The sequence below is a fragment of the Rhinolophus hipposideros genome (assembly GCF_964194185.1).
Source record: "Rhinolophus hipposideros genome assembly, chromosome: 8".
NCBI lineage: Eukaryota > Metazoa > Chordata > Mammalia > Chiroptera > Rhinolophidae > Rhinolophus > Rhinolophus hipposideros.
Window position 1 is genome coordinate 61,318,423 of NC_138054.1, and position 25,153 is coordinate 61,343,575.

The window sequence follows — 25,153 nt, forward strand, 5'->3', positions numbered from 1 at the left end:
GGGAACTCAGAAAGAAGAGAATTGCCTGAGGTCAAAGACTTTTTTGTCAGAGCCAGGACTTGGTCCTCGGATTTTATGATTCCAAAGCTGAACTGAAATCCAGCTAAGTTGAACCTGGGAAGTGTGGGTCCACATTCTTTCTCAGGCTCATGCTAGTTGTGGGGTCTTAGGCAAGATTCTTGACCTCTTGAAACCTTTCTCTTCTTATCTTTAAAGTGGAGGTGATAACAACAACCTCCAAAGATGGTTTCAAAGATTAAATACAAGCTTAGCACAGTGCCTGGCAGCCAGTAGGTGCTCAATCAATGCTTTCATCTCTGGTTTCTGGGTTGCAGTCCCAGATGTCCAACGAGCTCGTCACCATCTAAGAAAAGGCCCTGGACTTCTCCAATTGGGCTAGATGATGTCTCAGGTCTCCCAACTCCACGCAGAGCCTGCATGACCACGTGCTCTCATTCGTACTTTGTCTCACATTGTTCGCCAGTCATGTGGGGTCTTTGTGCCCCCAATTCTGGTGGAGTAGAAACTCCTTCAGAAGTATCATGCTTATGCTTATTTCTTCTCTGCTTCCACAGTGCCTAGACTGTCCTGAGCATGCATTCGTGTATATGTTCTATGAATTCATTCATTCACTTAGGGAAACATCACTTTATGCCAGGGCCCTGGGGGAAGGAAGAAGCTGGAATGAATAAATGATGAAGGCCTGACCCTGCCTTTGAGGAGCTCACCTCTAGAGGAAAGTGCTCCATTTATTCTTAGAAGTCATTCTTGATTGGTTCAAGTTCTTAAAAATTTAAAGCTTTATAAAGCTCAAAAGAATTCTTAGAATCTCATTTGCAAGTTAATTTGGGGATTGTCTCTGTCAGGTCTCCTGTCAGCCAGAATAAAATGATCTTGATCCTTGACCACATTTTCCTGCATGTTGCGTTGTCACAGACCAATGGAATGGAGCTGACACTGAGGGGACATTTGCAATCACTGAGGCTCCCTCTTCATGACACTGATGAGGGGCTGGTCAGATGCAGGACTGGAGTTCGTGCCTCACGACTCCCGGCCGGCTGTTCTCAGCATCAGTTAGTGAAGAGTTTTTTAAGATGGAGGAAGCAGGACCCTGAAACTGGACCTAACCGAAGCAGGGGAATTTTCAGTGCCCTGATTTCACCTGTTCATGGAACCCCTTGTCCTGAGCTTTGAAGCCCTCGTTAGAAAATGGCAGGAGGGCTCATTCCTCAAAGTTCACAGCCTTGAGGATTTGAGGTACACCCACCCTTAAATTAAGAAAAACAAAATTCACTCCCTCGCCATCCCCACACCGCTGCCTCATCAAACGACGAATACCACTTAGCTCTCAATTAGTCAGAAACTTTTTAAAAATGAATTCCTAGGAGTATAGAAGGCTCTGATGTGGGATTGAAATATTTCCCTTTTCTTGTATCATTTTTCACCCAAGCATCAAATAGCGTAAGTGAAAGAGCTCTAGTTTTAAAGGAAAATTACATGTTTTGACTCAAAATTCATCTTTGTTTTCTCTCACCTCTGTGGATAATTATAATATGTCGGTTTATATTCTTGTGCTGGCAGGAGCCTGTCAGCATCCCTGGGTGCGGGGCCACCCTTCAAAGAAGGTCCCTGGGGAGGGGCAGCAATGTGGGCCTGAGAGCACAGGCTTAGGGACATGGCGTTGATGACCAATCTTGAGACCCCACACTTATCTGGACCACAGTGACACAGTCACAGGGCTAAAGCTCAAAATGCCCCATCAAGATAGATAAAAATTAAGACAGGGAAAATGAACAGGGCAGGTGAGCTTTGGTGAGAAGACAGAGCATGAGTGTGAAGGGTTGGCTGGCCTCTGAGTATGAGGTTGGCTCAGGCTCAGCGACAGGCTGAAAGGACTGATTCCATGGTGGGATTTTGATGTACGTGTGTGTGTGTGGTTTTCTGGGGGTTTTGTTGTTGTTTTGTGTATGTGTGTGTTGGGGGGGGTCATCAGGTACTCAACACACTGGAGACCACCATGTGCCAGGCCCTGTACTGGGTGCTTGGGGACACATAGATAGCCCCTGCCCATCAGAAGCCAAAATTTACAGAGGAAAAAGGCATGTACATAGGCAAAGATAACAAACAATACCAAAGAGTGTATAAAAGTGCTTAGCTACATATCAGATTATACCCTCTCTCCAATACCTACCATGGCTCCCTACTACCTTCAGGATAATGTTCCCATTCATCTTCTTGCTAATTCAAAACCCTGGTGTACATGTGAAACTTCCTTTATAGCCTCCTAGCACACCCTTTCCTCTTGTGAACACCATCGTCACCCCACCTGCTTTCTACCACTTCACGCTCAGTACTTCAAAGTGAACGAGTCAGCTAGTTTCAAGCCTCCCTCCATGTCTTTGTTTGTCCTTTTCCCTCTTTTGCAATCTTCTCCCTTTTTGTCGTTAGATGATGAACTCCTACTTATCTTTCAAAGCCCAGTCCAAACATCACACCTCTGTTTCTGTGTCCCTGTTCTCTACCTGAGATAGAGCTATTTTCTCTCTGCTGGATTCCTGACTGCATTCCTGCACACACCTGCACATTACATGTCCTGGAGTGTGTTGTCACGGCCTCTGTGCATGTCTGGCTTCTCGACTAGACAGGTTGCTCCTTGAGATTGCTCTTAGTCACTTTTGTATCCTTTGTATACAGTGCAGGAGCTGGCATGGAGTAAGTCCTCAATAAGACCTGAGTTATGTATGAATTACACAACAATAGAACTGAAAAAGCTCTTAAGAGTTATCTACTGTAACCCCTTCGTGCTATAGGAAAGAAAAGTGAGGCCCGGTTGGAAATTACTCTCCCACACCATCTGGAAAGCATTGGGGGCCAGCAAGAGTATCCCAAGAAGGCTTCAGGGAAGGAAGTGAAGTTTGAACTTGGTTTTAAAGGACATTTGGAATTGAAATGGATGAAGTAGAAGGGGTCAGAAGAGATTCCCTGTTGGGGAATAGGGTGTGGAAGGTGGGAAACAGGATCTAAAAAGAGGCATTCTAAGGGAATGACAAGATCTGCATGTTTAGAGCCACAAAGATGGTAAATATAAGACTAAAAGTGTATTTCTGTTCATCAAGCACTCCTCAAGCACCTACTCCATACCAGGACTGTTGTGCTTTGCTCAGGAATTATAGAGAAATATCAAACAACTCAAACTCACATTCTTTTGAGAGAAACGGATGGACAAAGAACTGCTTAGACAGTGGTGTGCTCAGGCCTGAGGCACAAGGTGCTTCAGAAACCTCAAGAGAGGCCTATTTTCTGGAAAGTCATCTCCCCAAAAGAGGTGAGTCTGGAGAGGTAGGGGAAGGCATTTTACGAAGAGAAACAGCCTCTGCCGGGGCCCGGATGCGATGTGGATCTGGTCTCTCCCAGGGCCCCCATCTTTAGTTACAGAGGCTTTGCCTCTATTACAACCCCACCAGTCATTCTGCACATTCACACCCCTCCCTGGCCACTGCACACCCTATCCCCGTGTCAGCCCCTACCTCAGGCTGTCCCACCTGTGACCATGCCTCTACTACCATAAAAACACACCCGTCTTATTTCCCATACTCCTTTGGATGTTAAGAACCACACCCCTCAATGATGTATGAATGGCACCTTGTGATTTGCAAAGCACTTCCCCCAACCCCCACACACAAGGGCTTATGAGGCAGGAAGGACGTGGTACCTGGGATGTGCTCCAGGCTGTAGATGGGTACTGAGGTTTAGCTATCCCGCGCCCGTGGCAGACAGGCTGCCATGTTAGCAAGGTCCTTCAGGGAGTGTGCAATTTCAACCAGTGAGGCTTCCTGCTGGGGAGATATTATGAAGCAAGGTGTCTCTTTTATGTGCTGCCTCTTATTCTGCCTTTATTCGTGACTCATCAACAATGAAGGAAAATGGATACTCCAAGGTCAGAGTACAATGGGCTGCAACAAGTCATTCCTTCAATCCTAGTTCAAACAGCCCAAGAGAGTCCCATATTGACGGTACTTACCATTTCCTGCATTGTAGTTCTTTATCATTCTGTGTAGTTATTTTGCACAACTGTCTCCTCTTCTGTATGCAGCCTGTGAACAGCATCAATGTCTGACTCATTTTTGTCCCCTCCAGAGACTGTTGGACCATACCTAGCTGCTAGCACCGTGCCTTTGTGAGTTGCAGTAGGCCAGGGAAGACACTAGGTGCATTTACTCCTAGTATCTCATTTACCTCACAACACCCCTGCAAGATTGGAATGTTTTATCCCCATTTTACAAATGAAGCTCAGAGAAGTTAAATCACTTGCCCAAAGCCATACATCTCATATATAGCTGACCTGGGAATTCAGTTGAGTTCTTTTTGGCTCTAAAGCCCACTCTTTCCACTGCAAATACACCTTAGTCCACTGCATGAATTAATGGCACATCAACTAATCAGTCACAACATAACAAACAAACAAGTCCCTTTTTGAGGGAAAAATGCAAAAAATATGGTCCCTGCCTGCAAGGAGCTCATAACCTAGGGTATGAGGAAACAAGACAGTGGACAATTACTAAAGAGTAGTGTTAAGTGTTTTGCACTGGGTGCTGGGTGCTAAGACACAGAGATGACCCAGACACATGTCTGCCTTCCAAGAGCCCCCAAGCTTGTGGGGAAGACAGGCCCATCATGCAATGCTATAGTCAAGCTACACTGAGGAATATAAAGGGGACTCTGGAGCCCAGATGGTTGTGAAGGGAATGAGGTCCTAAGCTCTTCCAAGCTATAGTTCTTCTGTGTGTCCATCTGCATCCCATTGGGAATGGATAGAATGAGTTAGAATCAAGGTAGAAACATGGAAAAGTTCAGCTGCAGGACAGTTAAGTTTTCTCCAGAACGAGAATGATAAAATGTATCCATCCATCCACCTAATAGTCATTCATTGAGCCATGTGCTTGCTTTGAGCCAGGTCCTGTGTTCCCAAGAGAAGACAAGGCCACTGTTCCTAGGAGGTCACAGTCCAGCGGGGGAGATAGACACGCACACGTGATCTCAATATAGTGTGTATATGTGCTGTCTTTCTTCTCTCTTTCTGTTATCTCCCCCTTTGCAGGAAAGAAAAACCCCTTCCCTACAAGTACCCACTCCTGAGGGGCCCGGCCAGCAACTACCCCAACGGCAAAGGGAACAAGAAGAGCTCAGTGAACCACAAAGACCCTTCAAACTCTTTTTAAGGATGTGGAGTCCAGGGAGGGCTTGTGGAAGCAGGAGCATGCGTTTTCTGCTGGGGCAGGAAATTAATCACCCTTCTAGTTTCCAAGATAAAGGTTGTGGGATAATGAATAAACTAGCAAAGGGGAAGGGAAAAAAGTGAGAAATTTCATCATCAATTTTCCCCTTTACCAATGGAAAATCAATTGTAAGCTTTCAACTTAAGGCTCAGGAACAAACTAGGAGACTCAAACCAGGCGAGTACAAATGCTCTTTCCCACCACATACACATCCTCACAGGAAGAGGAAAAGCTACACTTCCTTTTTGAGAAATTTGACACATCTCAGTTCCGTGCTTTCCAGCCCCTTTACCTTTTTAAGTTGCCTAGTTACTACAGATGGTTACCTTTTAGAATAAGCTGTGGCTGTTTACAGTTTTAGAAAAACCGTGTCCGTATTTGCTGATTCAGAACAACAACAACACGTACAACCCAAGACAAATGTACTGTGGGGAACAATGGGACAGAATTTTTGAAATCACAGTGGTCTCAGATATTTTGGTCACTTTATATTTGAGCTGCACGCGCCCAGACTCCCAAACCCCAGCTCTCAGAAAACTGTTCTAAGAGCTATTTCCCAATGACCCAGGTAGTTTAAATGAGATTTTAGCTCCAAAGACAAAAAGTACCGGTCATTCATTCCCAAAGGACTATCATGGTTAGTATCTCCAGAGCCTGGTGTTATGAGTCAAGCCTGGCCACTGAAGATGTGGGCATTGATACCTGTTGTGGGGAAAGACTGGTTGTCAGGTAAGGGAAATGCAGAAGACAAAAGGATGCAGTCTGAGTCAGGTGGGCGTGATAAACTAGAACAACAGCAGTAGCAATTCCCAAGGTGGGACAAGCTTATTATTGTGCATTTTTCTAAAGAGTAAAGTGCCTTTGTATGATGAATGGGTCCAGGAGAGTCTGCTCCTTTCCTGTCTGTGAAGCAGGAGGCTGAGTCACCATGACAGCCTGCTAATTAAAATGACCTCCCGGAAATGAGGATTAGGAGATAGGGAGAAGTAGGGAGTCTCAAGGGAGACAGGACCTTTAGCACAAAGCTCCAGTTAAGCATTTTTTTGCTTTGGGTTGGAGATTTTCTAAGTTTGTTGCAAAAATCAAAAGCAAAGCTTATTCTCCCTTTGCTTATTGGTTTTCAGAAATTATAACAAAGAACCATATGTTAGCTGGCTACAAATGTTGTGTTGTATATACAGCTTCTCCTCTGGGTTCTTGTTGCCCAGATTAACACAAATAAAGTGGTTTATGCAGCTCTTCTGTTCCTGTGAGCATTCTTGGCACCCTTTCTTTTAGTCTTCCACTCCTTCGAGAACCAAGCAGACAACCCAAATTTGGTGTAGCCATCACTTTGCTGTCAGGGACTGTATCATAAAGATAAGGAAGAACTGTCAAGACTTGACTTTCCAGGAGATCCCATGTCAACGTTCTGGGGAGTTTTAATTGGCTGAAACCAGCTCAACGTGGGCCAAAACTGTGACATGCCTTTCAGAAGTGATAACATTTTCTGAGATGGCATAAATAGAGGCAGATTGCATAAAACAAGAAAGATGATAGTCCAGGGCTATTTTTCTCTGGTTAGACTGCTTCTATATGTTGTCACTATATTTAAGCCCCACTTTTTAAAAAACCAACTGCTTTGATTGATTGGATCACAAGCCTCACAAGCAGCAAGTATGCTAGTGGTTTGCAGGCAAAGACTTGGATGCAGGCAACTCTGGGTTCTAATTCTGCATCCGAACGCTGATTCTGTTTCTTAATGTCTGTGTTACATTGGGCAAGTGATTTAACCTCTCTGAATCTTAGTTTTCTCACTGGTAACATGGTAATGGTAATATCTACCCCATTATAGTAGTTATGTAGGTTTAATGGATTTAGGTATGGGAAATGCCAGCCAAGATGCTCAATAAATGGTAACTATGTTATTGGGAATATGGCCAGAATTGGGAGGTGTCTGAAAATCATTTTCCATTAGAAATGGATGAGGAGACTGGAACTGTTTGTCCCTGAGTTGAAAAATAAGGTGAGTAGGGGTAGGAAAGCAAGGTCACAATCTCTACAAAGTTAGAAGGATATCTTGGACATTACTTTTTTTTTCTGTCCCAAGGACGCAAACTTGTTCTGTGCTGTCAAAGGTAAGAACCAAATCGACGCAGGTGTTCTCAGAGTTAAGACAGATTTCAGCTCAAAAACAAGGAAGACTTTCTAGTGAACAGAGTGGCTATCGATTGGATGGTCTCCCTTGGAAACAGTGAGCTCCCTATCAGCAGAAGTATTCAAACAGTCTTAATGAACATCTGTCATGGAGGAAATAGGGGGTTGCTTCTCTAGAAGGATGCTGGGTACTCTGTGGCATAACCTCCTGGTCTCTAAATCTGGAGAGAAATGACATGAGGCAGGAGGTTATGTTCTTGATATCAGAGAATAGAGTGTACAGTATAAAAAGCATACTTTAACGCTAAACAGTGACATTAAATATCTCTAAATTACAGCATATGGATCCTGGTAACATTTAGCATTCTTTAAGAGAGAAAAATACGTGGCCATACGCCGACTGTGAGACGTTTTTGCAATAGGACTGTCTGCTTACATTGGCAGAGCAGAGAGGAAAGGTCTAGCCAAGAGACGAGGGGTTGCCAGTGGACCTCCTTGTGTCCTTGGCCTGCTCAGCGACTCACTAGCTTTCTTGGACCAGGTTCTACCCACCCTTGGTTTCAGGTTAGAGGGGAAGGGTTTCAGCACTGAGATGGAGGACAGCAGCAGCCCAGACGGTGAACCAGCCAGAAGCTGCTCACTCACTTAACCCCAGCAGGGGGCGCTCTAGGCTCTCTTCTCATCCGCCACTTTCTTCTCCGGACAGAGAGAGCCCCAAGTGGGTAGAACCCACTCCCAACCAGTGTCCTGAGAGGAGTGAGACAACTAAATCCAAAAGGAAGTGTCGAGAGGGGAGGGACATGCTTGGCTTCTACGTTGCTCGCACAGAACTCTCCATGAACAGTGCCAGTATTTTTCTGCATCAGTCCAGAGGCTCAGAGACAGAACTCTAGGTCTGTTGACCCTCAAAAACTGTGATAGACAAGCAGATGGCTCCCCAGGTTCTTGTGCTGAGACCCGCAGCAGCGACTGTCGTTAGCTTAGCAGCAGCAGCGACTGTCGTTAGCTTAGCAGCAGCAGCAGCAGCCAGGAGCTTTTTGCTAGGAGTTTTCCCCATTGCCTTGGAATGGGGGAGAGGCACAGGATGAGCCTGTATCTTTCGCTGTAATCCAATGACATGCCTGAGACTTGTGAAAGAGGACCCCAACTCGTCTTCCTCAGTAGTAAGAGCAGGGCCAACCATGGAAGTCTGGAGTGATTAACATTTGTTGAGCATCAATTCATACATCCACCAAACATTTATGGAACTGTGTGCCAGGCATTGTGCTAGAGGCCTTTGAATCCATTGTCTTATTGGATATTCCCAACAGTCCCTTGAGGTAAGTATCATTTTTTTCCATTTCCCAGGTGAGAAAATTGAGACCCCCCTAAAGGTAAAATCCTCTGTTTGCATTCCTATGGCTGATGAGAGCCTGGATTCAAACCCAGCTCCCTTTCCACTACTCTACACTGGGCCCTCTCCATATGTGTCTAGGTCAAATCAGGTCAAAACAGGAAAACAGGAGAAGCAGAATGAATAACAAGTAAACAATGGCATTACTTAGAGGTAGTGGGGGGTGGAGACCGAGGAAGGGAGCATGTAAGTTTCCAGGCTGGGTATATGTGTAAGGATTTCAGGACTTTTTAGCACCTGCTGCTGAAACCCTGCCTTCTTCCCATCTCTCATTCCCACACGCCTGTCTGAGTTCCTGCTGAGCATTCCAGCAGGATAGGGTTTGGGTAAGAGGCCCATTTATCAGTTGACATGCATAAGCTTCTATATCTTCGGGGACCCTTGGAAGCTCAGCAAGGTAGTCATTGAAGGGGCCATCCTGGCACCCACTAGGTTACTAAGCCCAGGCAGATAATTCAGTTCAGGGTCAGTATCACTCCCTCCTTCTAAAGTGTGTGAGCTTGAGCTGAGCCCTACTGTATCCCTCAATTGTTATTCAGAATTCTTCCTCAGAGTCCTGCTTCCTAAGCACTTTAAAGACACCAAAATTAGAGGTCCTTTTCCTCATGACTCAGCTCAGTCAAGGGGGCACCAGGGCAGGCAGAACAAAGCAGACATTATGACCTAGGAATAGCCTGGGTTTAAAAAGTCGGACAAACTGAAGTGTGAACCCCCGCTCTTCTATTGACTTGCCATATGCCTCTGGGCAAAGAGTTTAACCTCTTTAAGCCTCAGAATCTTCATCTGTAAAGTGGGAATGAAAATATCTACCTCCCACAGTTATTGTGAGGATTAAATATTATAAAATCTGTACACAATATAGTGCTTGTAGTTAATACTGTATTGTGCACTTAAACATTTGGTAAGACCATAGAGCTCATGGTAAGTGTTCTTATAACAACAACATAAGACAACAACAACAAAGTGGCACAAGGAAATTTTTGGAGGTGATGAATGTCTTCTACCTTGATTGTAATGATGGTTTCAGGTGTTTGCATAAGTCCAAACTCATCAAATTGTATACATTAAATACGGGCAGTTTTTGTGTATCAGTTTTGTATGTTATACCTCAGTTAAAACTGTTTAAGAAAATTGAATACCATCTATAAAATACCTGTTTTAGAGCAGAACTCTGTCTCCAAATTAATTGCTTCTTAGGGTTGGAAGTCCTTTTTTGTTGAAGACAAAGAGTCCTTTTACTGAAGTACAGATAGAAGGACAAAACCTTCCTGAGGACAGGAGTGAGGGAAGTGTCCAGGAATGAGGAGAGTGTCCAGACAAATGACAGTCACACTGGGAAATCAGTGTCAGGGAAGCTCAGCCGTATTCATCATGCGGTCTCAGCTCTTCACACAGATTGTGTAGTCATCTGTGCTTGCTGAGTGTGGAATGAGCACATGTTGAGGGTAGTCCAAAGGCTCTGGACCCTCGAGGGATAGGGAAGAGGCTTTGTAAGTTGGGGCTCTGAATAGATGGGAAGACGCATTCAGACACAATGTCCGAATTGAGGCAGAATGGACAAGATGGAAATGAAAGGGGGATATGAGTTCTGTAAGGAACCATGCTTTCTTAAAATAACCGCACATCTTAGCAGGATTATGAGGCTCTTTCTATGTTATTTTTGGTTGGCATACAGCTTCTCAGGGATTGTCTCTATGAAGTTATCACGCCAATACGTTCTGCCAGCTGCAACTCAGGGCTTTCCGGAGGCATTCTCCCCTCTATTAGTTCTTCCTACTCGCGCCAAACTCAGGTGCATGCTGGACAGCGGTTATTTTTCCCATTTTGCAGATGAAGAAACTGAGACTAGTGTGATTAAGTCCTTTCCCATGGTCCACAGCTAGTAAGTACCTAAAACAGGACCTGGGCACGTCCTGTCTCTGCCACACCCCACTGTCTCTGTGTTCAATCCCAAACCTTCACACGAAGCCAGACCAATTCAGAAAGTCATCTCTACAACACTATATATAACAAATTTTACTTGTCCCCCAAAGACCTGAGATTTATTTTTGGCTGACCCCATGTCAATCTGAAGTTCAAATCTGCTTCTCTCTGTAACATCAGCTGTCTTCGTGAATATTTTCTTTTTCCATCTCGTTGCCCTTCCTGGGAACCTTGTCGTTGTCTTAACTCCCTTCTCTCCCCCCACACAGCCAGCCAGTCACCATGCCCACTGCTTCTGCCTCTGTGGTATTTCTGCCTTCGAGCAGTATAACAGAGTGACTTTAGAGTCAGATAGACCTGTTTTCATTTCAGTTCCGCCACTTGCTATTTTTATTTTGTGCATCATTTAAAGCAGAGTTTACTTCCCCCATCTTCCAAATGGAGAAATAATACTTTATGGGCAGGATTCTTGAGCATTTCCCTTCCTACGTGGTTTGACCTAATAGCCCCTCATTGGCCTCCCTGCCCCCAGTGCTCTCCTGCTAACCCATTCTGTCTCCAGAGAAGATTCCTGAATCTCTTATAAAAACTGACCCTGTGTTTATGGCATCTCTTTCAAATCAACTGTGCAAGCCAAGAGCTTTGATGTCATCCCACATTTGTGTCTTTCACACACCTCTTCTAATCATTTGCTGCATCCTGAATTTTCTGCTGGCTCAGTGTCTCTCTTGTCCATCCACCATCTCCACTTTTAACTGAAGAAAACCCTTCGCATCATCCAAGACTTGGCTCAGATATCCCAACTCCATGATGTCCTCCCCAGTGTCTTCGGTTGTAATTAATTGCTTCCTTTGCTTGTATCCCTCAGCACTTTGCTTATTTATCTGTTTATCAATTATTTCACTCAGATGATAGGCACCTACGCTGTCATCATTTAATTTCTTTGAGAGCAGAGATTGGGCCTTATTCATCCCTATCCCTCTTGTAGTACTGAACACAGTTCCAGACGTATCAAAGGTGCTCAGTAACTGTAGCAGAATAAAAGAAAACAATGGGTGGATCTTAAATCCAAAATGTTATCCTGAGCTCATTCTAGTAACTGGATCCTAATTACAGACTTATCTCCCCAAAGCACTGACTACTACTACTGCTGCTACTGCTAATCTACTACGACTACGACTTCTGCTGCTCCTGTTACCACTACTGCTACTGCTACGGTTACTACTGTTATTGCTAATCTGCTGCTGCTACTACTAATCTACTAGTACTGCTCTTGCTGCTACTACTGCGAATGTATTACTACTTCTGCTGTTCTCATTACTGCTACTGCTACCATTACTATTATTATTGTTAATCTGCTGCTGCTACTACTGTTACCATTGCTACTAATCTACTACTACCACTATTACTACTATTACTGCTGCTAATCTACTACTATTACTATTACTACTGCTAATCTACTACTACTGTTACTATTTACTACTAATCTACTACTATTACTACTATTACTACTATTACTGCTGCTAATCTACTACTATTACTATTACTACTGCTAATCTACTACTACTGTTACTATTTACTACTAATCTACTACTATTACTACTATTACTACTATTACTGCTGCTAATCTACTACTATTACTATTACTACTGCTAATCTACTACTACTGTTACTATTTACTACTAATCTACTACTACTATTACTACTATTACTACTGCTAATCTACTATTACTGTTACTATTCCTACTAATCTATTACTACTACCACTATTACTACTATTGCTGTTGCTAATCTACTACTACTGTTACTATTACTACTAATCTACTACTACTGTTACTATTCCTGCTACTCTACTACTACTACTACCACCACCGCTATTACTGCTATTACTGCTGCTAATCTATTACTATTGCTACTGCTAATCTACTACTACTGTTACTATTTACTACTAATCTACTACTACTATTACTACTATTACTGTTGCTAATCTACTACTACTACTATTACTATTACTACTGCTAATCTACTACTACTGTTACTATTACTACTAATCCACTGTGGCCGCCGCCGCCGTGCCACTGCTCTGCCCAGGTTGAGTGCCTATTTGGCTCTGGGCCCTGCACTGCTTGCTTTATCTTACATGATCTCATATAATCCTCACAACAGCCCTATGAAGCCAGCGTCATTCTCTTCATTTTCCTAATAAGGAAACAGAAGTTTAGAGAGGTGAAATAATCTGTCCAATGTCACAGCTCATTAGTGGTGGGGCCTGGGTGTGCTTGCCATTCTCCCTTCTTTTTCAGTCTTTCCAGTCTCCCGTCTGCCTTTTTTTGTACAGTCCTAAGACTGACAATACAGTAAATATTTAATGCTGGTTATAAAAAGCCTCTGCCTCAGGCAGCTCACTGGTTCATTTTTGTTCCTGTTCACGACCTCATTTTGCCTCATTCCCCTGAGCCTGGCTCTAGGTGTTCTCCTTTGCAGCTGGATGTCCCTGCACGTCCTCCAGGCCTGAGTCTCTTCCTTTGAAATAACTGCCAAGAAATGATCGTCTTAACAGACAGAGCTGGCGCTACCCCCAGAGTTGTAAGAACAAGAGATGTGTTGCCAGGAGGTCAGGATGGGGCAGTGCACACGAGGCCCAGGCCCTCAATTAGCCCGCCCTGCCTCCACTCCTGCATTATAAAGCAGGCTAGTCACCAGCTGGAGGGCGTCGTCCCACTACAAATCCCAAATCACTTCCTACCGTCCTCACTCCCTCAGATTTAAAGATGTGACCATTAAATCTGAAACTGGTTTTCTGCTCCCAGGTCTGATACTGCCTGGCTGTGTGACATTAAGTAAATCTTTTGCCCTGTCTGGAGTTATCCCAGAGCTTCAACTGGTTTCAATTTCTTACCCTTTGATATGGGGACATAACCCCCATATCAAAGCTATTCCCAAGAGTATTGTGAAGATAAGATGAGAGGATGAATGGGAAAGGACAGTATTTTGAAAATTATTTCCCAGTATTTTCTGTCCTTCTTCCTAGATCTCATAAAGGTCCCCACTTTGTCCATGCTTTGCCTCTGACCTGGATTGTCCTGTCATTATCATCCAACAAAATGTATTAAACATCTTGTGTTTGTCAAGCACTTCCCATTCCTCTCTGTGGCCCTGATTTCTGTCTATCCTTCAAGACCCCTCTTCCAGGAAGTCTTCCCTGACCTCCAAGCCTTCATAGATAACTCTTCCTCTGAGCTTCTAAGAGAGCTATTGTCTAAGCACCTCATTTGGCATTAGCAATGACTTTGGTATTTTGATTTTCCTGTGTCTCAGCTCTGTCTTCCCAACTCAACTTGGATTGCTCTTGGGGTGAGATGATTAGAGATGACAAGAACCAGTCTTACTCATTGCTTAAGCCCCAGGGCCCAGCTCAAAGCTAGGCAGAGAGTAACCAATCATGGGAGTTTGCCGGTATCACTGCTGCTCCTGCTGATAGGGAGGAAGATGAAGATGGCTGCTCTATGCAGAACATTTCTATGATGCTGACACCCCTCCTTCCCTACCTCCCTCAAGAAGTTTGTAAATACGGACAACACCTTAAAATTCTGGGCAAAGTGGAGCAAACCTAGTTTACAGGCCCAGATAGGAAGCTGTCAAACTTTAAGGCTAAGAGCATCCATGGGAGAGAGACAAAGAAAGGAAAGGGATGAGTGGCTGGGAGAGGTGACAGATAATTGGCTATGCTGGATTTGAGTGTGTGTGTGTGTGTGTGTGTGTGTCCTAGTATATTGGCATTATGTGTGAGGTTTTTATGAGTAACTTCTTTATATGTGAGTGTGAAAAATGCATGAGCTTGTGTAGTTGTGAATGTTTGTGTGCCTCACTGAGTATTAGATGACAGACCCTTGTCAATTCTAAGCATATTTTTACTTCAACCTCTAGTCAGAGGTCCTGGCTTAAGTTTCTGTTTGAAATTCTATTGAATCTCTCGACATTTCATCAATATTAATGGGTCACCCGTCTGCCCAGCCTCCCCGGACTGTGCCCAGCAGAATGTCAGGGCCACCTCTCCTCCTGCCCAGTCCCAGTGAAGGCTGATGCCGATTCCAGCCAGGTCCCTCGGATTGGGAGGCTCACCAAGATCCTTTCCCTGACTCTGTCAGCAAGCGATCTCGTACTTAGGTCTCTTTCTGATATTTCAGCCTTTATGTTCCCATCTGTTTTTCTCTATTTCTCCTTCTTTTGGCCAGTCTTGAGGAAAGGTTAAAAAAGTAACCTGTGATATGGTGTTAGAAGGGAGAGTGTGCTTTCCTTCATACCCAGTTCTTCTCCAAACTGCTCCTGGAGAGCTAAATGCCATGGTTCCTGTATTTTCATTTTAGAAGCTCTCACTGAGGGCCTGCTGTAAACTGGGCTGAGTAGTGGGTGGTGGTTGGAGTGGAGGGTGCCCGATTGTGAGTAAACACTTCATTGCTCTGCCTCATGGAGCGGCTTCAGGGGCCTGCACACTTGGACTCTGTTGAGATGCAAATACACAGGTTGGGGATTTTCAAAAATTACCAGTGGTTCACCGTGCGTGCCTTAATTTGTTCTTTAGTAAGTTCATTCATTCACTCATTCTTCCTTTTGTTCGTTTGTTCATTCACCCTGGGGCAGGCCATGGGGTTTGCTAGAAAGAGTGCTAACCCAGAAGCATGAATTTAAGCCTGACTCAGCTGCTTTCATCCTCCCTCTTTGAACCTCAATTCCCTCACCTGCAGGATGGAATTAAGAAAGATTGCTTTTCCTAATGCAAAGGCTTGCTTTCAGGAACTTCAGGGGAAATGGCTGTAGTGAGGAGAAGGAACAAACGGTCTCTGTGTGCATTCATTCTACAACCACGCGATAAGAGGGGGATGAGGGCAAGAGAGGGGGACCTCAAAGTGATCCATTAGAAAGAGCCGGAGCTGGAAGCAAACATATCTGGAATCTAAGCCCTGCCTACAAGCATTTCTGTAATTATAGAAAAGTCACTCTCTCTCGCTCTTAATCTCAGTTTGGCCATCTAAAACATAAGCCTGTCAAAGTAGGTGATCACTGTGGCCTCCTGCAGTGCCCCCATTTTAGGGGCCTAGGACCCCTCCCCACACAGTTGCCTATGCTGAAAGATGGTGTCATATCCACCTTGACAAGCATTTCAGGTAGCTAGACCCCAATGCTACCTGATGTCCAGGTAAGATGTCCAGGCAGTACATTTTCATACTCAGCTCAGCAACACTGGTGGTGAGGGTGCCGGCCTCCCAAAGATTCTCTCTATCCTCAGACCTGATGCTGAACCAGAGACCGTGGGAGAGATGAGACCAGCGGGTGACACGGCGAACCTTGCATACAGAAGGTGCAGTGCGTTGGACCTAATTAACATCGCCGTGTAATCTGAGCTGCCAGACAGAATAAATAAAGCCATGTTTTATCTTCAGTGTTGGTTAACAGTGAGTAACAAATAGACTTGTGCATTATTTACTACATCTCATTGCACAGACCTGCCCTAGACCCTGTGAGAAGCCGCATCCTGATCCCAAGGGTGTGCACTATAAATTGCTTGCCAAGCAGCTGCAGAATTAGGTTCCTGACTGGGTTCCGCAATAGACTCGTGTGGAGGCAAGGTGGGCGCAGGAGTACAGACCCTGCAATCTGACGGACCCAGCTCTGCCACCAGGTGACCTTGAGCCACCTCTATGAACCTCAGTTTCCTCACTTAGAAAATGGGATTAATTAATTTCTGGGTCACAGGGGGTTTGTGAGGAATAAATGACATGAAGTGAATAAAGTCCCTAGCAAAGGGAAGTATCCCTTCCAGGGTAACTGTGTTTATTAGTCACAACCACATTACTCTTAAGCTCAGTATTTCTAGGGTAGTCAGTCGAGCCTGCACGCTGGCAGATGCTCTTGGAAGCTGTGGTCCCTCGTTGTAAATGGATGATGAGGTAATAGGGTCTTTCTTTATCAATAGCAAATGGTCATTTGTCCATTTCCAGCAGTGTCCTCCTCTCCTGTCATTATAATATCATCAATCTCCCTCCCTTTTTGCCTGCCTGCCTGCCTGCCTTCCTTCCTTCACTCATTTATTCATAATGGCTGCGATGGTATCTTACTTTGGGTCCTCCCAACAGCAGGGACTGGGACAAGAAATTGAGAGCAAGCACCTTATTTGCCAGATGAAACCTGAAAAAAGAAGTAAGGGGAAGGCAAAAGTGAGACAGGACAGAAGGAAAAAAAAAAGCAGTAAAAGGTGTGGCAATGAACTAATTACCACTGAAGGGAAAGGAGTCTCAATCCCTCTGGGAGTTTCTTAGAAATGGTATAAAAACACTCCCCAGAGTTGTCTCCCCCTAGAACAAGGAGACAGTTGAGGGTTGCTTTCTTGGGCATAAATTCCCCTTCCCGGTTGTTCCTCTGCAAGGCTGATCCCCAAGGCAGCTCAGGTCCGCTCTATAAGGGATGCCCGCCAAGTGCATGGAACTGTCCACCATGGCTGTGCTGAAATCAGGTGAGTGGGGGAGATGTGTGGCAGGCAGCGCAGTGCCTGCCACACATGGGCACAGGAGGGTCCTCACTGGAGGGGGAATGTCCCTCCAGTGAGGGGCGGCTGGGAAGTTTGGTAGGGACAATGTCTGAGTCAGCTCTGCATCCCGAGAATTAGCACAGTGCCTGCACAGAGTTGCATACCCAGTGATTATTTGTTGGTTCAGCACTACTGACCATTTCCATCAGGTGAGTAGGAATCCTATCAAGCAGACATTCAGGGATTTCCTGATTATAGCTAATTAAAAGAAATTAATATAAGATGGACCAGCTCCCTGAATTTATTAGATGAGCCATTTTCTAGATTAATAGTTGCAATGTACATCCAGCTCACTGAAATACGGTAGAAGTCCTTGATGAACTTTAGAGTGTTCCATTTTTCTGGCAAGAGGGAAACAAATGCACAATTGCTCATCTCCATGCACTGACAGTCTCCAGGTCTGGATTCTCCCAGGAGGGAGCTTAATTGCTCCATAAGCTTCAAACTCAAGGGCTCCTCAACGCTAAGCTGCATTAAAGTAAAAATGACAAAGATGCCAGTTGACATATTTATTAAATATGCAGACCCTGAAGGAGCTGACGTAGGCTGCTCATGCCAGTGAGGTTACAGATGGGAAGTCAGTATTGCTGCAGCCCTCCAACTGACTGAAGTCTGTACTTAAGGGGCCGGTCAAGACAAACTAGAGATTTAAACCCTGGTCTGGCTGGCTGCGAGTCATCAGCTTCAAGCCATGACTTCAAAACACTGAGGATGTTTTATGGCTTTACCAACCACTGCAAAGCAAGTGTGAATTAGTTGCACAGAACCATTCCTATGTGGCAACTACTTACACCAAGATTTCTACATTCTGTCCCCCTCTAGTCCAGGTCTGCATAAGCATTTATCTAGATTTTTTTTGGTAGTATGGAACATGAATTAATATGTCAAAGATTTGGGTTAGTAAAATTAGCATGTTTATTCCTAGGCACTAAGGCTATAATTCACACAGCTTTCACTAGGTGAATGAGGGTACCAGGGTCTCCAACGTCTACTGCTGCTAATGCCCCGAGATTTACATTTCTTCTTAATCCTCCCAACAACCCTGATAGAAGGCACTACAGTCCCCATTCAGTAGATGAGGCTTTGTAGACACACAAAGTAATGTGCCCTGGGCCACATCACTAGTAAGTGGTAGGGAGAGGATTCAAACCCACTTCAGACTGGCTCCAAAGTCTAAGCCCTTTGACACCAGGATACAACTTCCAACTGTCTAGATGTTCCCCAGCCTCAAAATGCAGCTTTAAAACTCAGAAATTGTACCAGCAATTCCAGGCCCTTATCTTTAGCCTAACATCATCCCAGAAATACAGATTCCTATGGTCAGTTGATTACCAGGCATCTCAAACTTAAACAGAATTTTTTATTTCCACGTATGTTTTATCCCTGTCCCAAATATCTTCCTTTTGTCCATGCAAAAGGTCTTACCATCTGGTTGCTCAGGCCAAACATTTTGTTGTTATTCCTGATGCCTCCCTTTTGATCCTTCATATCAAATACATTAATACATCTACAAAATACACCCCATATCCGTCCATCTCTCCCCATCTCCATTTTAGCCACTTTAGACCAAGTCACCACCACCTCCAGCCTGTGTGAATGCAAAACCTTCCTACGGAATCTGCTTTCACCTCCACTCTTACAATCCATTCTCTACATGCAACCAGAGTGCTCTTCTTTAAAAACATAAATTATATCATCTTTTACAGATTGTTTGTTTTCCCCCAAAATTCATATGTTGAAACCTAATGCCCAATGGGATAGTAGTAGGAGGTGGAGCCTTTGGGAGATGCTTGGGTCACGAGGGTACATCCTTCATGAAAGGGATTAGTGCTCTTACCAAAGAGAACCCACAGAGCTCTCTGGTCCCCTCAGCCAGAAGACGCATCTAGGACCAGGAAGTGAGCTCTCACCAGACACCAAATCTGCCAGCATGCTGATCTTAGACTTCCCAGTCTCTAGAACTGTGAGACATCTGTTGATTATAAGCCCCTAGTTTATGGAATTTTGTTATAGCAGCCCAAACGGACTGAGACATCATCACTTTCCTGCAGAGAGCCTTTCATTTTTTACCCCACCACACTTAGATCAAAAATAGTTTCAAATGGGTCAGTTGAGATGCACATCTTAGCTTGGCACCCATAACCCGACGTGGTGTGGCCCCTAACTATCTCTCAAACCTCTTCTCTCATCCTCCTGTCCTCTATGCTCCAGCCACATTGGCCTGCTTCCTGTTTTTCAAACTTTCCATATTCATTTGGATTTAGGGTTACAACACTAGCTGTTCCTCCCCGTGGTTGCTGCTTACAATCATCCTCTTCAGAGAGCCTTTCCCTGAACACCCAACACCAGTGAACTGACTGTGGCTACCTGGTCTGCTCCAGCATATCGGTATGCAAGTACGTCTCCCAGGGCGTTCAGACTACTTGACATTTCCTGCTTTCAGGTCCATTTACTGTGATGTCAGAAATATAGTGGACCAGTGTGACATTCGATGGTTCAAACAATCAAGGCCCCCAACCCCAGATTATACTGTAGCATAGAGTGGGGGCATTAATGTAGCCCTGGGGCAAGACTGAGTGTGTACTGCTGTCCTAAGTGAATGTACTTGCTTCTGATTCTTTTCTATGATGGGGCTTAAAAGAATACATTTACCAGGTCAGTAGCCCATACCAAATGCAAGAGGCTGTTTTGATGTGTTCTAGTAAACATATCACATCCTATATAACTGCAATTAGGCTATCATTTGGTTATGTTTATGGTAATCCACCATCTTCCACCATCATCATCATTTTTTTTTTTGTTCGGATGTCAGGATGGTGACTTAAATGGGAATACATATCAGTCTAATATCTACTATTCCACTAGAATCAGTATTGTTATTGATTTTTTACCTTGCTGGGGTGGGCTATAATTTCAGTGGCAGGCGCTTTCCTTTCCCACCATCATGACTCTTCCTTCACAGATCATAAAATGAACATGAGATTTCTGTGAGCTGATAAGTATATGCATCTCACTTACGCAGTTGGGTCCTAGAGAAATGGCCATATTGGATCTACTGTGAAATGGATCAGGACTCAGTTTATTCCTAGCTTCTCCAGGCCTTCACTCTAATAAAATAGTCATGTTGGCATTTGGGGTCTCCTGGAAATAAACAATTCAGACTCTATAGCAGCTCTCAGAAAAGTGGGGTACTCCTCACTCTCTGGTGTTCAGTACTCTGAAAATGGCTATAGGAGCCATTTTGGAGCAAGATTGGGGAACACAACTGTATATACTTTCTGTGGTATTGTAGAGTCCCTCCTAAAGGGAAACTGGCTTCACTTTTGCTCAGTGAGCTCTGGATTTGAGAATTGGCTCAAGTCTGGAAACTGCTTGAAGGATCATGATTTTTCTTCCTGGTAGCTGACATCAGCCTTCTGCTTACCTGCTCTCAATATTTTTTGGTTAAGTCAAGAAAAATTCTCGTTGTTTACCCATCCATCTTACCATTTGACCACAGATCCCTGTGGGTGAGGTCCACATAGTCACCATTGTGGCTTCGCTGCCGGTCGTATAATCCCATCTGCCTTCACTTTGATAGTTGTTACTCCTGGTCTCTGTTACTCCACAAGTCTGTCACACTCGTTAATATTAGGGACAGTTTCATAGCAGTGTCCCTTACTGTTACCCCAGCCAACAGAGCATAACCAACACTGAGCACTTGGGGTGTTGGGGTCCCTTTCACCAGCATATTTCTTATTGCATCAGTGAAGGCTGTCCTCGGGCCCTCAGAGGTAACACAATCGGTAAATGGGTTCTCGAATTTCTATAGTAAATCTATTTTAGCATTGACACTTCTTTGCACCTTTTGGCCCTTTCTTAGTACTTTTCCAAGGCAGTCCTAGAATCTTACTTCATTTACTGCAAGCCATCGTGTGTGTGTGTGTGTGTGTGTGTGTGTGTGTGTGCGCGCGCTCAAGATTAAAGGAACCAGAAAGCAGCATATTAGGACTGGCTTCAGGTAGCTTTTCAGGATGCAAAGTCCTCAGTCACAGGTTAATGCCCCCATATCGATAGACTCTGATCGAGTCATAGTCAGCTACCATCCCTAACCCCCACTGCACTAGTTCCCTAGCATGCATTCCCAGGAATGTACTTTCAGATTGTGGTGGTGCATATTAATCAGGTGAATAATATTTTTGTCCCCTAAAGCTGATTATTTAAAAAGAATAAAGAAATAAATAAATAAACCTCTGGCTAGGCTCATCGGAAAAAGGTGAGAGGATATAAATTACCAGGAATTTCAGGAATGAAAAAGAGTATCCTCTGAGTACAGAGCCTAGAAATAATAAAGAATAATAAGGAAATATTATGAAACTACTTAATGCCAATAAATTTGACAGATGAGATGAAATCCCAAAATTTTATGAAATACACAAACTACCCACACTTAAGAAAAAAATGGATCACACAAATAGTTCTATAGCTATTAAAGAAATTGAATTTATAGTTAAAAACCTTGCCACAAAAACACTCCAGACCAAGATAGTTTCACTGGTGAATTCTACCAAACATTTAAGGAAGAAATAATACCAACTCTTTCAGAATATAGAAGTGGAGGCAACACTTCCCAGTTCATTTTATGTGGCTAATATTACCCTGATTTAAAAAAAAAAAGATATTTAAGAAAAGAAAACTATAGACCAATATATCTTATGAATGCAGATATAAATATCCTTAAATACAGTTTAGCAAATAAATACAGCACTATATAAAAAAGATGAAACATTTTGCCAGATATGTCCCTGGAATATAAGCTTGGTTTTTAATATTTGAAATCAGTATGATTCACTATAAAAAAAGAAAATCCATATGATTCTCTCAATGGATGCAGAGAAAGCACTGACAAAAATTCAACACCAATTCATAGTTAAAATCAAAATATAAAAACCTCTCTCAGCAAACTCTCAGCTAAACTGACAAAGGGCTCCTAGTGTGGATTTTTTTCTAGGCCTAGAAACAATGACAGACCCGGTAGCAATGAACATCCCTGGTGCCTATATTGTGGTCTTTTCTCCCCTGGTACTGTGGTCTTGAAATACCATTTCTCACTAAAAGAAACTAGCATTTCTCAGAAAAGTGGCTGATTTGGGGACTGAGGCAGGAAGTACACTAGAGAGCAAGAACACTACCAGAGACCACGAGGTTCCAGTCAGAAGGGCTCAGGAGTCAACTTGTGAGGTGCCCAGTGGTCAGAGAAGGGAAACTTGGAGCTTCAATAAGGACAACAGCTACAGTGGCTGCAAAACATGTATTTAAACACATTATTTGTTCATAATAAAGTCGTTCACTTTTGTTGAATGATAGGGAACTTTATTATCTTAGAAAACTCATTCTCTTAGAAAACTGGTAGAGGGAAAGAATGAAAACTGTATCCTGCCTTTTTTGTTGTGCTAACAACAAAAAGAGAGAAAACTAGACATGTACCTTCTGTGGAAAGAATACACCACCACTTACATTTTGGGGGGAAAAAAATTAACCTGAATTTGATCAAGACTCTAGATTCAACTACCAATTTCTATGAAATACAGAGGACAGAGGAACACATCAGCCTATACTCTGAGGAAGCAGGTAAAATCCAGACTTAGGTCACCTGAAGGCCAAATAACCTAGGTTCTTCCACAAATAAATTGCAAGTAAAAAGATAGAGGAGGAGGGGGTTATTTTTTTTAAGAGACTTACGAAACATATGAAATAGGCAAAAGGAATTTGCATTATTTAGGGATTTATCCTAGATGATAAAACTATAAAGAAATGCAAGGGAGTGATAACTATTAAAGATAATAGTTACTTTGAGAGGAGACTGTGATTGGAATAGAGTATATGGAAGGCTTTGAGTTAGCTCCCAAAGTTCCATTACTTGACCTTGATGGTATATACAAGAGGGTTTGTCATCATCCATTAAGCTATTCTTTGTTTCATGTGATTTTCTATATCTACATTTTATTTTATAATAAAACAAGGTTTTTTGAAAAGCCACTGTGAAGAAAGATGAAGAAAGTGATTTGAGTGGGAGAAAATATTTGTACACATATAACCCACAAAGGAGTATATCCAAAACACAATAAAGAACTGCAGAAAATTCTTAGAAAATTCTTATCAACTGTGTCAGGAAAGAGCTGGCAAACTCAAATTGGTAAACTTGTGGAGAGCATTACATAAGTAGACAATTTACAATGTTGAGAATAGGGTGTAGAGATACAAGATGACCTCTCTAGGTCTGAAAGGAGAAGGGGAGGTAACAGTTTCTAGAACTCAGAAACAGAAAGAGATGGGGACAGCAGCCTGCCAGGAACTGTAGCCTTGTGTCAAAGGAGGCAGTCAGCCCCTGTGACTCTGCAGAGAGAGAATAGGGGAGCTAAATACCCCAAGTTCCCTCTCCTCCCATCCTCCAATGCTACCCATTGGCTGAAGTCAAAGAATTGCTGTAATCCATCTGGTCAGCCTTCAGAGACAGAGAGCAGAATGAAGAAGTTGTGAGGGGACCTGGAGGGGCAAGTGATAGATGCCCAGTTTCTCAGCCTAGTAGACAAACTGTCAAAAGACTTAAACAGGCAATTCCCAAAGAAGGAAGTCTAAATGGCCAAAACTCATATGAAAAGATCATCTTCATTTGTAATCAGGGAAATGCTAATTAAAACCACATGAAATGACTCTAATCAGATTAGCAAGAATTTAAAAGTCTGATAGTATCTAGTGTTGGCAAGGATACCAAGCAATGGGAACACTCCTCCATTGCTAAGTGTGTCAATTGGTATGACTTTGAAAAACATTTTGGCATTATCTACTGCTCTTATGCTGTGACCCAGCAACTGCACTCCGGGGTACATACCCTAGAGAAAGTCATGTCCAAGTGCACGAGGAGGCATGCACAAGCATGCTCCTAGCTGCATTGTTTGCAATAGCCTCACACTGGAAACAGCCCAGATGTCCACCACCTGTAGAATGAATATCTAAAATAGTGCATCCACATGATGAAACACTATGCAACTATGATAATATTGCTACTCACAAAATATGGATGAATTTTAATACATTACTGGTTGAAAACAGCAGAACAAAAAAAGTACATACTGTGTGATTATATTTACATAAAGTTACAAAACAGGGAAAACTAAATCAAATCTTTTAGGCATGTATAATATATTTATGTGGTAAAAGTATGAAACAAAGCAAGAGAGTAACTTCACAAAAGTCAGGATATGGTCGGTCACCTCTAAGGAGAGGAGAGGTTGGATGTTAGGATCACAGGGGTGGAAGGTGTTGGAGGCAGGTCCAGGGATGCTGGAAATGTTCTATTTCTTTTTAAGGAAGTGTTACATTTTATATTTTAAAAAAAAGATTTGAAAAGGGTGGCCACTGAAAGATTGATTAGAAGCTCTCTGGGCATGGGCAAATCTGAAAGATTGGTGAATTTTACTGCAGGATAATCCATTTTGACCACTGTTGAATCCCTACTCCCTTAAACAGTTTTTACTTGAAGTAGGTGTTCAGTAAATACCTGTTAAGTGAATTAATGAATGAATGATTTCAGATGCCTTCATAAAAACCATCTGTCTCAATCACCAGAACATGGTATGTAGAAGAAGCCAGGAGGAAGCTCTGAGGGTTCCTCAGAGGGAGTAGCAGAAATAGCTGAGCGTTCCATCTGCTGGTGTACGGGTCTCTGAAGTAGCCTAAGGGGACTGTACTAATATAAATCTTGCTATTCCTTATACCCATATCCTCAATGCTAAATGAACCTTTTTGTTTGCTTTTGCTAGTACTTGTATAAACTTGATTGATTGCAAAATAATAAAC

At 43.4% G+C, this 25,153-nt stretch overlaps 1 protein-coding gene across 3 annotated transcripts in view; it reads left to right on the forward strand.

Annotated features, from left to right (window-relative positions):
* The window catches only part of AGBL4 (AGBL carboxypeptidase 4), a 1,079,895-nt gene extending 1,067,953 nt beyond the window's left edge, over window positions 1–11,942 (forward strand). For 2 of the 3 annotated variants that reach the window (XM_081055074.1, XM_081055076.1), the window contains one exon: window positions 5,099–6,514. In XM_081055074.1, the coding sequence (XP_080911200.1) occupies window positions 5,099–5,219 (121 nt within the window). In that variant the 3' untranslated portion in view covers window positions 5,220–6,514. Of the gene's footprint in view, window positions 1–5,098; window positions 6,515–11,860 lie in introns of those variants that run through there. The other variant, XM_081055075.1, reaches the window with a different exon arrangement.
* Window positions 11,943–25,153: the final 13,211 nt, after the last annotated feature.